This window comes from Thamnophis elegans, chromosome 3, assembly GCF_009769535.1.
Source record: "Thamnophis elegans isolate rThaEle1 chromosome 3, rThaEle1.pri, whole genome shotgun sequence".
NCBI lineage: Eukaryota > Metazoa > Chordata > Lepidosauria > Squamata > Colubridae > Thamnophis > Thamnophis elegans.
This window is the reverse complement of record NC_045543.1, coordinates 40,387,191-40,402,008: the sequence shown is the minus strand read 5'-3', so window position 1 is coordinate 40,402,008 and position 14,818 is coordinate 40,387,191. Positions and strand designations below refer to the sequence as shown.

Below are 14,818 nucleotides of genomic sequence, written 5' to 3'. Positions count from 1 at the left end.
ATAATGTTAAAGAAGAAAAAGCTTTACATGGGATGTACTTACTTTTTCACATGACTGTATCTCTACTCAAGCCTTTCTTATTTTAAATATTATATGCCTTGCAGCTTTTTTTCTTTTCCTCACTTTTTCAAACTGAATGTTATTTTTATATTCTCTATTTTATACAATCATTTACATTTTGAATATATGTGGTAAAACACTTCACAATTTCTATTATTGGTGTCTATCAGTTGTCTATAAATCAGTTGGCACAAATAAATGTAGCCACGGTCTTTTTTCCCATCACCTCTACAAACAGTCTCTTAATGAGAAAGGAATCGTATTAATTCTTCTCTTGTTAACAGGTCCTTCACAATGCAACTCAGAATTATAGATGCATTGATTCCTATTATCATACTCAAGATAACTCTTTGCTGATAGTCCTTCATAATCCCATTAATCAACATCGTCAGTTCGAGGAGTTCTGGAACATTTCACTGCATTCTGATGTTGGGTTCAGGTAAAATAGATTTCAAATACTATCCTATCACATGGAAAGGGAGAAGGAGTGAATTATGACAATGAATGATAATTCACTGATGATGAGTGATTGGTGCTACTTTACCATTGCTGATAAATTATTGAGTTGAATTGAATAGCAAAAGTAAATTGCTTCTATGTAACAATAATCATTTCCCAATAGACAACATCCAATGAGATTCAACTATCATATTTTTGAATTTCAAAAAAAGGAGAAATAGGTAACAATATATTTTTAACAACTTCACACTTGTCTCAGGCATTTTGAATACTAGCTTTTACATAGGGCTACTAATATAAGGCATGTGTTTATGCCTTATTTGCATTCTAAGTCTGTGAATATTAAAACAGGCATTTCTACGTAATGATCAAAATGTGAATATGAGAAGAATTTACTATTGATTCTAACTGTAATTTGCCCTTTTTCAGAAGATGGATGGGCGGTGGAAGCTAATTTGTATGGGCCAAGACTTTGTTCATAACTAAAAATGTATGCGCCAAATAAAGACAAAATTGCTTTTTATAAAGGACCTATGGATCAATTAATGGACTTACCATATGAAATTTAATGGGGGACTGGGAAGTAGTAATATGTGCACAAAAGGATAGAACCTCTGCAAAAAAAATTAAAATAACACAAAGGAAATTATCAAAAGCTTTTTAAAATAGTAATTATCTTAAAGTTTATAATTACAATAGTAAAAATGGGATAGCAATAGCACTTAGACTTATATACCACTTTACGTGCTTTACTGTCCTCTCTAAGCAGTTTACAGAGTCAGCATATTGCCCCCAACAATCTGGGTCCTCACTTTACCGACCTTGGAAGAACTGAAGGCTGAGTAAACCTTGAGCCTGGTGAGATTCAAACTGCCAAATTGCAGGCAGCCTGTAGTCAGCAGAAGTAGCCTGCAGTACTGCAGTCTAACCACTGCACCACCACGGATGGCGGTTATGCATCCATTCTTGCTGTCCTTGACCTCTTGGTTTTAGGCACCATTGACCAAAAGGTATCCTTTTGGGCTGGCTGTAGGGTTTGGGCCTGAGTGGTGCAGAATTATTCTGGTTCAGCACATTTCTCCTAATTCTGCTAATGAATTCTGTAGGTCAGGGTCAAGGAGACGAGCCTTTTCTACTCAGTGTTCTGATTGATAGCAGTAATACATTTTCCAGGAATTATCTGGAATTGGTGGCTGCCTCCATTGATGAATGGATACTGAGAGAAGAAGCCAAATACCAGGAAGAAAAGATGGCTCAGGAACTGGAGGCACTTAGATTGGCTAAAGAGGCAATGGAAAAACCTGCTGAGGTCAAGTCTCCACCTTCTGGCAAAAAAGGGGCTGCTGGAAAGAAAGCGAAAAGTAAGTGTTTCTATGATATTGTAATGCGCAAAGAATCAGGACCATATGTTAAGTTGAAGTTAAGGAGATTTATTACTCAAACAATAAAGAATCTAGTCAACTAATGTTCAGTGTTAAAAATTGGTGCTAGATAAGTGTCAACAGAATTCAAGAGGGGTTGGACATAGATGTGGGACTGAAATAACTTTCAGCTGATGGCTCGTTTAACTTCGTCCCCACCCACCTCTACCTGTTCTCCTACAGATATAATCTAGTGGTATTCATGAAATACCCACCCTTTATATTTCAGTTTGGAACCAGGCACCCCCACTCAAAACTTTTCATCTGAATGTCCCAGAGAAACCCTCTCTGGACCCAGCCATTTTGAGTAACTATCGTCCAGTCTCCAACCTCCCCTTTGTAGGGAAGGTTGTTGAGAAAGTGGTGGCCTTTCAGTTTCAGTTTCAGTTTCAGTTTTGGTTTATTTGTATGCCTCCCTTCTCCAGGAGGGACTCAGGGCGGCGAACAACTCAAAGGGGAAAGGGAACATAAACAACAGTACACATAATTAAAATACACAAAAATCACACAGCCATACCAGTCGAGAGGGGAGGGGCACTCATCAACCCCAGGCCTGCCGGCACAGCCAGGTTTTGACGGCTTTCCGGAAGGCCTGTGGAGAGGTGAGGGTCCGGATCTCCGTGGGGAGTTCATTCCAAAGGGCCGGAGCTGCTACAGAGAAGGCCCTCCCCCGGGTAGTAGCCAGATGGCATTGGCTGGTGGACGGAACCCGGAGGAGGCCGACCCTGTGTGATCTGACGGGTCTTTGGGATGAAACCGATTATCTGGATTCCTTTCAGTCTGGATTCAGGCCTGGCTACAGCACGGAAACTGCTTTGGCCGCGCTGATCAATGATCTCTGGAGAGCCAGGGATAGGGGTCACTCCTCTATCCTAGTGCTCCTTGACCTCTCAGCGGCCTTCGATACCATCGACCATGGTATCCTTCTGCGATGGTTGCGGGAGGTGGGAGGCCCTGTTCTGTGGTGGTTCTCCTCTTACCTCTTGGATAGGTCGCAGTCGGTGTTGGTCGGAGAGCAGAGGTCGACCCCTAGGCCCCTCAACTAAGGGGTGCCGCAGGGTTCGGTCCTGTTCCCCCTCCTATTTAACATCTACATGAAGCCGCTGGGTGAGATCATACGCCGGCACGGGATTAAATACCACCAATATGCGGACAATACACAGTTGTATCTGTCCGCCCCGTGCCAACTCAGTGAAACAGTGGAAGTGATGTGCCAGTGCCTGGAGGCTGTTAGGGTCTGGATGGGAACGAACAAGCTGGCACTCAATCCCGACAAGACCGAGTGGCTATTGATGCTCCCTCCCAAAGATGGTCCAGCTATTCCATCGCTCAGCCTGGGGGGGTGAAATTATATGCCCCTCAGAGAGGGTTCGCAATTTGGGAGTCCTCCTGGACCCACAGCTGACTTTAGAACACCATTTGTCAGCTGTGACCAGGGGGGCCTTTGCCCAGGTTCGCCTGGTGCACCAATTGCGACCCTACCTGGACCGGGAGGCCCTTCGGATAGTCACTCACGCCCTCGTGACCTCAAGACTGGACTACTGTAACGCGCTCTACATGGGGCTGCCCTTGAAGAGTATTCGAAGACTTCAGCTTGTCCAGAATGCAGCCGCGTGAGCGATTGTGGGTGCACCTCGGTACACCCACGTCACACCTATCCTCCGCAAGCTGCACTGGCTGCTCATTGGTTTCCGGACACGCTTCAAGGTGCGAGTCATTACTTTTAAAGCCCTACATAGTATCGGACCTGGGTACTTGAGAGACCGCCTCCTGCCAATTACCTCCCTAAGACCTATTAGATCCCACAGACTAGATCTCCTCCGAATCCCATCTGCCAGCCAATGTCGGCTGGCAACTCCCCGGGGGAGGGCCTTCTCTGTGGCTGCTCCGGCCCTCTGGAACAATCTCCCCGTTGAGATCCAGACCATTACCACCCTTCCGGCTTTCCGCAAAGCAACTAAGATCTGGCTGTTCTGGCAGGCCTGGGGCTGTTGAACCTTCCAGCCCCATCCGAGGTTATGACTGTTGTATTTTAAATTGTTTGTCTTTTTATTTTTATTTTGTACCCCTTCCCCTTTCAGATTGTTAGCCGCCCTGAGTCCTTCGGGAATAGGGCGGCATACAAACTAAATAAACCTTTAAACCTATAAACTTTTAAATGGACTGCAGTGCAATGGAGCAAAACTCCAAACTGCCTCATTGTCTTTGTGGAAGCAAAACTAAAAATGTTTTGAGTATTCTGGGCATAGGAAACAAAGGATATTCAGTATGAGCTGCTGCTCCTTTGTATTTTTACACCAAGGCCATGGGAGTAAGGAGCATGGCAGTCTATGTTGATGGGTTATCAGCCAATCAATTTTGCAGAAATATTGGCAAAAGGGGCATTTAAAAAAATGAAACATACATTCACATCAGTGACATGCAGTCAGGGGAGGCAGGGGAGGCAGAGCCTCACCACTGTCATCATGAAAAGAAAAAAAAATGTAAAAGGAAAAAGGCTGAGGTAGTTGCTGCCAGAGTCACAGTGGGTGACTCTGCTTAGTGCTTAACTGTTTAAAAAAGCCTCTAAAAAAGTGCCCTCTACAGGAGGAGGCGGGAGAACCACATGCCTCATTTAGTCTATCTTTATGATCACTCGAGCAGAGTTAAGCAAGGGTTAAAAGCCGAAAAATTCCTTATGTAGATGAGGCACGTGGTTCTCTTGCCTCCCTGTAGAGAGCGTTTTTTTAGAGGCTTTTTTAAACAGTTAAGCAGAGTCATCCATTGGGGACTCTGGCAGCAGCTAACCCAGCCTGACCTCAGCAGCTCTTGCCTTTTTCCTTTTATATTTTTACATTTGCAAGAGCAGAGTTGAAATCCTCTGTGATTGTGAAACAGCTGGAAAAGGTATGTGGGTCTGAGGGAGGGGGAGGAATTCAAAAAATGTAATTTGTAAGTAATTGTAAGTAATTTGTGTGTGTGTGTTTGTTTCTCCACTTCACTCAAACAAACTCACTCTCAATTTGAGAGAGAGTTTGTTTGAGAAGAGAGGGAAGATGGTAGGAGTCGGAGAGGCAGGGAGGGCAACCTTGTTTGAGAAGAGAGGGGCAGCCCGCCAGCAGAGGCGAGTCTTTTACCTGCCTCTGCTGGTGGGCTGGCGCTTTCTTTCTTGAGGCCCCAGCTCGCAACACCTGAGCCTCAAGTCAAGGCGCAGCTTTCTCTACTACCCAGCCAAGCCCCGTTCCTCTCCTTCTCCCCCCCACCCCGACGGGCAAGAAAGCCAGCCAGCCAGACGAAGAACGCAACACGCTTCGGGGCTCGTCGCGACTCAACCTTCCTAAGGGCGAGCCTTTCGCTGCCTGCCATGGAGCAAGTGCGGCATGCCTGGGTAGTCCCTGCATGGATCCAGGCCGAGAGCGTGGTGCATCTGCGAAAGGAGCCCCCCTCTGCCACCGCCGCTTCTTCCTGGCACGCCCGCTGCGAGGGCCAGCCACTCTGCTGGTGTTGGTGGATGGGGTTGAGGCTGCCATAGGGGTCCCCCAGGTGCGGGTAGGCACTCTCCTGGCTCTGCGCATAGGGCAGCGGCGGCTGCGGGTAGGGCAGCGGGAAGTAAGGAGGCTGGAAGTCTGAGGCCAGCATGTGGCACAGAGGGGGAGCTGAGGAGAACGCTGCCGCCTGGTTGAGGGACGAGAGCTGGGGGAGGCAGCCGCCAGCGGAGGTCCCATTCAGTCCTGGTGGGGGACATCAAAGGGAGGGAAAGGTCACCACGCAGACAGCCGCACTTGGGGCGCAAGGCACTGGCTTTCCCTCGCTCCAAGCAGCGTGCGTCGCTAGGGCTTCTGGTGGCGGCGGCTCCCTGAGACCCCGTCTCGCAACACCTGAGTCTCAAGGCAAGGCGCAGCTTTTTCTACTACCCAGCTACCCAGCCGAAGAGTGCAACGTGCTTCGGGGCTCGGCACGGCTCAACTTTCCTAAGGGCAAGCCTTTCGCTTCCTGCCATCTTCTGTCTACCCTGGAGCCAGAGCAGGCAAAGCTGCCACTGAAAAAGAGTCCAAAGTGCAACCAAGCAAAACAAAATGAGACACCCTTTGCGGTCTCGCCTCACCTGCCTTGAAATCGCACTTTTGGCGATCGGTGCGCTTTGGGGGACTGTAGGGGCCCCCGCCGGGAGTCCTTTGCCCACTTTCTTGTTCTGCCTTCAGTAGGAGAGACCCGCAGAGACTCGCAGGCAGAAGACCCTTCCCCCATGTCCCGACACAGCCTAGGTTTTGCGAATAAGAGCGGTGGAAGAGATCCCGGCCTTTTCGGCGGCAAATAATCCAATTTATCCCGCCTCTATGTCGGACATAGTGGCAGGGCGGCCAAAAGCTGCTTTCTTTCTTTTTGCCTCACCAGCCATAAACCTCACCGCACGTCACTGATTCACATACACATAAACCCACCATTGCAAATAGCTTGACTGAAATCTCTTTTCTTACTGTGAAGCTCTTTACTTTGCACATAGGGTCTAAATTATTTAAATAGCAGTAATACATCCTTGTTTGGTCAATCCCAACATTTCTATGCTGTGGAGCTTCTTTAAATGTTACTGAACACAGCATGGACAGGGTGCTAGCTGTCCCCTGCAAGGAAAGGAGCTGTTCTCTTTAACTATATGAGTAGCAGATGTTAATAGTACAACAGCACGCCATCCACTTTTATTATGCCTGTTGTTTGGCCGGGTACTGCCAAATAAAATATATTAATATCTTCAGATCTTTAAGACCAAGATCGGCTCATGGTAATCTTGTGTGTTTTGACCTATAATATTCTTGCTATTGCATTCTTCCTAGTGTTTTTTTTTTAATTCCAGTCTGGTTTATAGTTTATTACTCAAACAAAAACACTGTTGCTACATAACCAGAAACTTAACCAATCTTCCCAGTTTCTGAAATGCATCATTGTCTTCAACACCAATCCTCAAGAACATGCAAAGTACATGTACACAAAATGTCAGCAAGCTCAAATGAGCAACATAAAAATTTAATAAATGAAAATAAATAAATAAAAGCTAGGGAGGTAAGTGTTGCTTGCTTTTTTGTTTACATAAATATGGAAGTGGCATGTTATTGCTAATTTTGGAGATGCTTTTTCCTAACCCATTCTACTATCCTGGTATTTCTTGGTGGTGTTCAATCCAAGTACTAAACTGATTTGGTCTACATAGCTTTTGGAAATCAGCCAAGGTCAGTCAGATACTGCTATCTAACTCAGCTATGCTTTTTCCTACCTGAAAAGTACTTGCAGTTTTCAGGTATGAGAAGAAATAGATCTGTTTAATTCTCACAATTATTATGAGAGAGTAGCTGTTCTGAAGTCAATTTTTAGGCCAGATGGAAAAGAAGATATTTGTTTCCATCAGTGGAAAGTGCTTTTGGGAGGAGAAAAATACTGTTGGGTTTAATGGAAAATGTCTTTCTACAGAGTCAGACTTTTGTTTACCTAAAATATTTAACCCTTGGGATTATTTTAGCCAAGGCACCATTTATATAACATTCATGATGTAGTTATAATCTTTATGCTTTCTCAAATTTCAAAGGTTCTTCCAAAAGTAAAGTAGAAGTTTCATCTGAACCTGTAGCTGAGAAGGAAAAAAATATATTTGTCAGAGATGAATCTCTCAAGGTAACTACTGATTACTACTGAATACCACTTGTTCTTCTACTTAAGTAGCTGAAATATAAGTATATGTCTGAATAAATATATGAAATTAGCAGTTATGTTCATAGTAATATTACTTTGATGCAGTATTAAATAATGCACATTAGTAGCATCTACATTACTTCGTAGTTGAAATGTAGTGCAAGCAAATAATCATGTTGCTAGTTACAATTGCCTAAAATAGCAATTTTTCTAAAGAGAAAAAATAATGGTTCAGATTGTTGGGGCAAAACCCAAATTGCTTGGCTGTGTTAAAATGCACATTTCATGTTAAGTCTGTCTCTGAGCTTTCCTTTTTCTACTGTAGGCCTGGAAGGAAGAGCAAGATAGGCTGTTGGAGGAAGAACGTTTAAAAGAACTAAAAAAAGCAGAGAAGAAAGAAAAATCTGTTGGGAAAAAGAAAGGCAAGGGGGCAGAGCCACCCATTCCTGAAGAGGAAAAAGCATCTAAGAAAAAGAGTTCTAAGGATAAAACAGAATCATCCAAATCAACAGAGGTTGAAGATCAGGCCAAGTTACAGAAACAGAGTAAACAAACTGTGCCTCCTTTGCCTGAAGAGAAAGACTATGAGGTGAATTAGTTAATGATTGCATAAATTGCTGGAAATAATTCTAGTTATTGGGTCCACCCTTGCAAGGTTCAAGTAATAGGTTGCACTTTTCAAGAAGTCCTCAGTGCTAATGTTTCGTCTGAAGCCTGGATTTTCTTACATAGTCAATATAGCTGGGTCCAGCAATATTCTGGTGTGGTCTTCTTTGTTATCCCTATATCCCTATCCCTTTGCTTTAGGATCACAGGGATCCTCCATACCTGGCCTAAATCGATGTGAAACTCTCAGATCTGCAAAAAGAACAGAAATCAATTAGGGAACTCTTCCAAATTTTGTTTTTGTTTTCATTTTTAATTCTCAGGTTTTGGGCCTCCAAAGCTTAATTTAATTCCTGATTTGGTTTGTTAGAGATTCCCAGTTTTCCCCATTACTTCTATTTAATATGATTATACATTGTTCTATAACTGTTCTCTTCTAGTTTCTTGGATATAATACAGGTGAGAATCCCATTCAAGTTTCAGGGACTATCCAGTATCTTTTCCCTACTGATGGAGGGCAAATCCAAGCAGAAAAAATAATGTTTGAAAAAGGTATTTTTTTTCATATTGTGAAGGTTTCCTATTAGACATTGAAATGCATGTTTTTTGCTTGTCACATAGTATAAACATAATGCTGAAACTTTAGTCAGAAATTAAATTAATAGGAGGATAAGACTCTCTATGACTAATATTATAGCCATGCAGGCTAGACATTATTTCCACATTGCAGACAAAAGACTACTCAAAAGTAATTCCACCTACATACTGCTTGTTGGCTTCTCATAACAATCTGGTCAGATGGTTATGGGAATAAAATAGTGAGGACTGATGCTGGGGTAACAAGATTTTAAGCTCAGCTACGTTCAGTAGGACTTGTTTTAACATAAAATGAACAGTTTAACAGTTGTAATAATGTGACAAACTGGCATGTCATTTAACTGAGTCCATCTCAGCAATATTTCTCAACTCTTAAGTACACAAAATGTATTAGAAGAAATTAAATGCAAAGAAACATACATTTAAAGAAGTTCACTAACAGATAATTCAATAGATGTGGCATCTTAATATGTATATTTTGAATTCTGATATTTAAAATTATTAAATTCTGACAAAGTGCTATTTAAAATGATTTCACATCACTAATCAAAATTAATATGCCATACAGAGCAGGTTAATTATTGGTATAAGAATTCTAGGGGGATATTTATATATCAACAAAGAAATTTAATTAAAATATAAATTTAAGAAAATTCTGTTTTCACTTTGTTTTTGAAAATTATACTTATATGTGAATCTTACTTTAAAGATTATACTAGATAAGTTAATATGGAAAAGAACTAGGAAGTTATATCTAACTTTAGAAGATGGATTTTAGATCTTCAGCAAATGTTCTAGCAATCTGTATAATGTAATTGTTATATGGATTATTTAACATTAGAATCATGACTGCCCACTCTGATGTTAGTTATTTATTTGTTTCTTTTTCTAGGGTCAACCTTAGTTAAAGTGAAGGTGATAAAAGATAACCACACTTTCTTCATTCATATAATAGATCCCCAGATAAGTCTAATAGAATGTAAAAGTGAAGAAGAAAGTTTGGGTTCCCCAGAAGAACATGAGATAAAACTTGGTAATTGAGTGAATATTAACTATTTAAACATTTCGTTTGGGTAACTATAAATAAACAAATCATTGTTTCATTATTCATAAAAATGCTTCAGAAATGCATGCTTCTCTCTTTGTGTGCAACCATTCCCTTGATTAACAAAATCCATAATTCATTGCAGTTTCTTTGATTCACTTATAAAAGCTCTACATCTATACCAAATTCCATATGATCCATATTCCTAGGTGCAGTTTTACCAATATAATACTGTAAACCGTTTTTTTTAAATAAGCAATGGTAGATAGCACATTATTTAAGCTTGTTCAAAATATTTATTGTTTTAGCCTATTTATCATCATAGTTATTTTGTTCCCTATTTATTGACTATTTTGGGAACAAATATTCCTTCTCTAGCAAGCATGATTTTTAAATGTTATGCTCAGAAAAGCACATTTTTATTTGATGTTAGATTTTTTTATCCTTTATTATTTTTATAAATAACTCAAAACAGCAAACATACCTGATACTTCTTCCTATTTTCCCCTCAACAACAACCCTGTGAAGTGAGTTTGGTTGAGAGAGAGTGACCAGTCCAAAGCCATCCAGTCGGTTTTCATGCCTAAAATGGGATTAGAACTCAAGTTTCCTGGTTTCTAGCCAGCTGCCTTAAGTAGTAGATCAAATTGGCTCCTGGTTTGACCATCTCTTGTACATACTATGTCAGGCCTCTGCAGGACAACTCAGTCAAATTAGTTTATCTTAAGAGCAAGCCTTTGGAATCAGGCATTAGAGGCACTTATTCCAAGGTTGCAATGCAATTTATAATTCTCATCTTGCTAGTTTTATATTCTCTCTAATGTGTGAATCAAAGATATTCCACCATTTGTAGAGGAGTGATAATTGAGTTGTTGAGAGAGAATCCTTGATTGCTCTACAAATGTACAACTTATTTCACATCACTACACTTTCAGTCTTCTGCTCCTTAAACTTAACTCCTCCCCAATCATAGTTTTCAATATTCAGAGTGGCTAGAGATCATGGGCTGCCTGCAATGGCTCCATCGTGGGTGCTGGGCTGTATGATATCATGCAGAAATCTTGTTTCTGTCAACCAGGTGAGCCAAATTACTCAAGTTAGAAATTTATCTAAAGTTCAGTTTCTTGTCAAAACCCAGAACTGCCCACCCTGGCTGAGACTTGTAGCATAGAATTTTCCCAGTGCAGAATACTAGAGACCTGCAGTTTTCTTAGTACAAGAGAGAGAAAGATTTTTCTTTTTTGGTTAATTAAACACAGGCTTGTGCAATTAACCAAAAATAATGCTTCCAAAACATATTTGTCCATGGTGGTGGGTATATCTTTTCTCCTTATGTATAAATAGAAGATTAGGCATCAAATTAGTCTTCCCTGGTCTGATCTGATTTGATCTGGAACTGCAGCACCCAGGTAGTAGAAGACAGGGCAGATGATGAAAGCAGCATAACTTCACAAGTTCCACTATTTTTGAACATCATGATGATTTTGATGAAAGCCTTTAATCTTGTGGATGCCTTTAGAAGCAGCCAACTTAGATGCTAGAAAATGCAATCTTTCAGTTAGTTCAAGATATGGGACTGTCCCCAACTTTAATTTCTGTACTGTTTGTCTGGGAGAGCAAATGATTCTTAGATTTAGCTGTCCTTAATGTTCCTTATTTCCAGAATTATTTTTTTTGGTGGGGGAGGGCTATATAAGTGGTTGTTTTAATTATTTTTCAACTAGCTGTTATCTGCTTCATTAAAAGGCAGTTATTTTTAGGCCAGACTGACATTCTGGATCTGAATCAGGGCAGCCAAGTTAATGAGAATGCTGATGCATGAAAAGGGAGGCAAGGTAGAGAAGCACTCAAATGTTTGGGAAATCACCAAGGTCCTACTAAGGCTTTGCCAAGTAAACAATCAACTTCAGCTTTGCTTGAGTGGAGACTGAAGGAATCCAGGTGTTTTGGATTCTGCCTGGAAGGATTATTTTATTGCAGTAATTTTTCTGTGACAGATTTTAACCTTAATGCTTTAAACTATGTCCTATCATCCAAAATCTTGAATCATTCTATACTAGTACTGTACAGAAATCTGTGTAGTTATAATACTTTGTTTCCAAATAAGTGGCTCCTACAAAACAAGGCTGCTTCCTGAAATGGTTTCTCTTCAAAAATGATCAATCCCAAATCACATTCCTAGTGTTCTCTTAGAATCTCAGTATTGTTAATAAAGCTTCTTATAGCAGTTCAGAGTTCTAGCAGTTGAGAGAAGCTTTTTTTAACCTAATTTAACTTTTTTGTGAACTATCAGTCAGTGAATCAAAAGTCAGTGTCCAGTTCATAAAGAAATAATAGCTACATTTGTAATACGTTAAATATTCAGACATAAATATTCATTTTTTTTAAAAAAAAATTTACAAACGTGTAAAATACACATACACAAAACTTAGACATACACCACATTTACACAATACAATACGAACAGGAGCTTCCTGTTCTTTCTAATAGCAATTGCCAATAGATATCGCTCACCTTATATTGTTTCCCCTTCTATTATATTTCATTTGTATTTCACCATTCTTAACCCTCTTATCTTACTCCTCTGTCTGCTATATTGGCTGATTACCTCTAGTAAGTTTGAACCACTTGGATACATTTATATGTGTTAATTCTCCTTAACTACTATTTTTGGGCTTTGTTGTCTTCCTTCATTGATCCTTGTTTCTTTCCTCCATCCACCTATACCATTTATCCCATATCTGGTAGTATTCTGTTTCTTCTTTTCCATGGATTTCTTTTGTTAATTTGTCCATTTCAGCACAGTCCATAACCTTTCTTATTATTTCATCTTCACTTGGAATTAATTTGTTTTTCCATTTCTGGGCAAAGGCAATCCTTGCCGCCGTAATTATATGTTATATTAAATACTGAATTTCTTTTTTATATTTCACAGTCATTATTCCTAATAAAAAAGCTTCAGGTTTCCATTCTATTTTAACACCTGTCATTACCTCTAGCCACTTTTTGATCCTTTTCCCAAAAAATTTAGCCTCCTCACAGGTCCACCATAAGTGGTAGTATGTTCCATGTATTGATTCACATTTCCAGCATTTTGGGGAGATATTTGTTGAGATTTTAGCTAACCTTGTTGGTGCCAGGTGCCATCTGTAAAACATTTTGTACTGATTTTCCTTGTATGCAACTGATAGTGTCATTTTTAAGTTTGTTCCCCCAAAATTTTCCCATTTATCCAATTTAATACTATAGCCAAAGTTCTGTGCCCATTTTATCATTTGTTCTTTCACGATTTCCTCTTCCATTTTATGCTTCAGGAGAAATTTATATATTCTCCCTATCATCTTTCTATCGAAGCTATGAATTATTTTATCCAATTCGTGTGGTTCTGTTTCGATGTCATATATTTCAGTATCATTATTGTGTTTAGTTTTGATTTGCAAGTAGGTTAGCCAGTCAACTTTCATGTTTTGTTCTGCCAATTCTTCAATTGTTTTTAAATTTCCCTGTCCGTCAATTATGTCTCTGTATCTTAGCATTTTATACATATCTATAAAATTTGGATGGATTGTCCTTTCTGGGATTTTCATATAGTGGAGTTTTGCAATAACGCTCTTCTAATTAAATGTTTTTGAAAGTATTTGTGCGTTTTATTTTTATCATCCGATAGGAATGCATGCCAACCTGCTTGCAAATCATGGCCTTCTAAGGTCAAAAGTCTTTTATTCTTTAGCTCTCTTCAATCTTTCACCCATGTTATTGTTACTGCTAATGTGTATAATTCCCAATTTGGTAATGCTAAACCACCCCTCTCCTTGCTATCTTGCATTGACTTTAGTTTAATCTTCGCTTTTTGTCCTTGCCAAATGAACATAGCAGTTATTTTGTTTAATTCTTGAAAGAAAGTTTTACCTGGGTTAATAGGTGTGGCTTGCAACAAGAATAAGATTCTTGGTAAAATATTCATTCTGACTGTGGCTATACGTCCCTTTAGTGATAGCTGAATATTTTTCCAGCTTTCTAAATCTTTCTTTATTTGTGTCACTAGTTTATTATAATTATCGTCCTTAATTGTGGAACATTTTGCAGACACCCAGATCCCCAAGTATTTCACTTTCTTAGTTATTTGCATTCTAGTTGCTAATTCCAGTTCCTCTTCTTGCTTTTTTGTCATATTCTTGTTATCATTTTTGTTTTGCCTTTATTGATTTTTAATCCTGCCACTTTGCTATAGTCTTCTAATTTTCTAATTAATTTCGGACTGGATTCTAATGGATCTTCTAGAACAAATACTAAGTCATCGGCATAAGCTTGGGCCTTATATTCTTCGTTTTTCAGTTTCAAACCTTTTATTCCCTGGTCCTTCCTAATTTCATTTAATAACATTTCCAGGGTTAATATGAACAGTAAAGGAGAGAGGGGGCACCCCTGTCTGACTCCCTTTTTTATTTCGATCTTCTCTGTTAGTTCTCCGTTCATCAGAACTTTGGCTGTCTGACTGTTATAAAGTTTTTCTATCATTTTTGTAAATTTTCCTCTGAATTTCATCCTGTCTAATAGTGTTATTATAAATTTCCAAATTACGTTGTCGAACGCTTTTTATGCATCAAGGAAAACCAGTACCATTTGTTTTTCTGGATGTGCCTCGTAATATTCTATTATGTCTAGGATGACTCTCGTATTATTTTTAATGTGTCTGTGAGGTAAAAATCCGTTTTGGTCCGGGTGTATTCATTCATTTAAAACCTGTTTAATTCTTCCTGCCATAATTGCTGCAAATATTTTATAATCGGAATTTAGTAATGAAATTGGTCTGTAGTTTCGAATTTGTTGTAGATTGGTTTCTTTTTTCGGGATTAGTGATATTATTGCTTCCATCCATAATTCAGGCATCTTGGCTTTTCCTAAAACTTCGTTAAACATTTCCACTCCTAGTTCTTCCAATATTATTTTATTATATTTGTATAGCTCC

General features: G+C 39.7%; 1 protein-coding gene across 1 annotated transcript in view; it reads left to right on the top strand.

The window, feature by feature from the left end:
• SPAG17 (sperm associated antigen 17) overlaps positions 1 to 14,818 on the top strand; it is a 120,145-nt gene that overhangs the window by 42,521 nt on the left and 62,806 nt on the right. Inside the window, exons 18-24 of the mRNA XM_032213155.1 lie at positions 345 to 499; positions 1,693 to 1,880; positions 7,498 to 7,583; positions 7,927 to 8,190; positions 8,648 to 8,759; positions 9,697 to 9,837; positions 10,378 to 10,380. Coding sequence (XP_032069046.1) covers positions 345 to 499; positions 1,693 to 1,880; positions 7,498 to 7,583; positions 7,927 to 8,190; positions 8,648 to 8,759; positions 9,697 to 9,837; positions 10,378 to 10,380 — 949 coding nt within the window. The remainder of the gene's footprint in view (positions 1 to 344; positions 500 to 1,692; positions 1,881 to 7,497; positions 7,584 to 7,926; positions 8,191 to 8,647; positions 8,760 to 9,696; positions 9,838 to 10,377; positions 10,381 to 14,818) is intronic.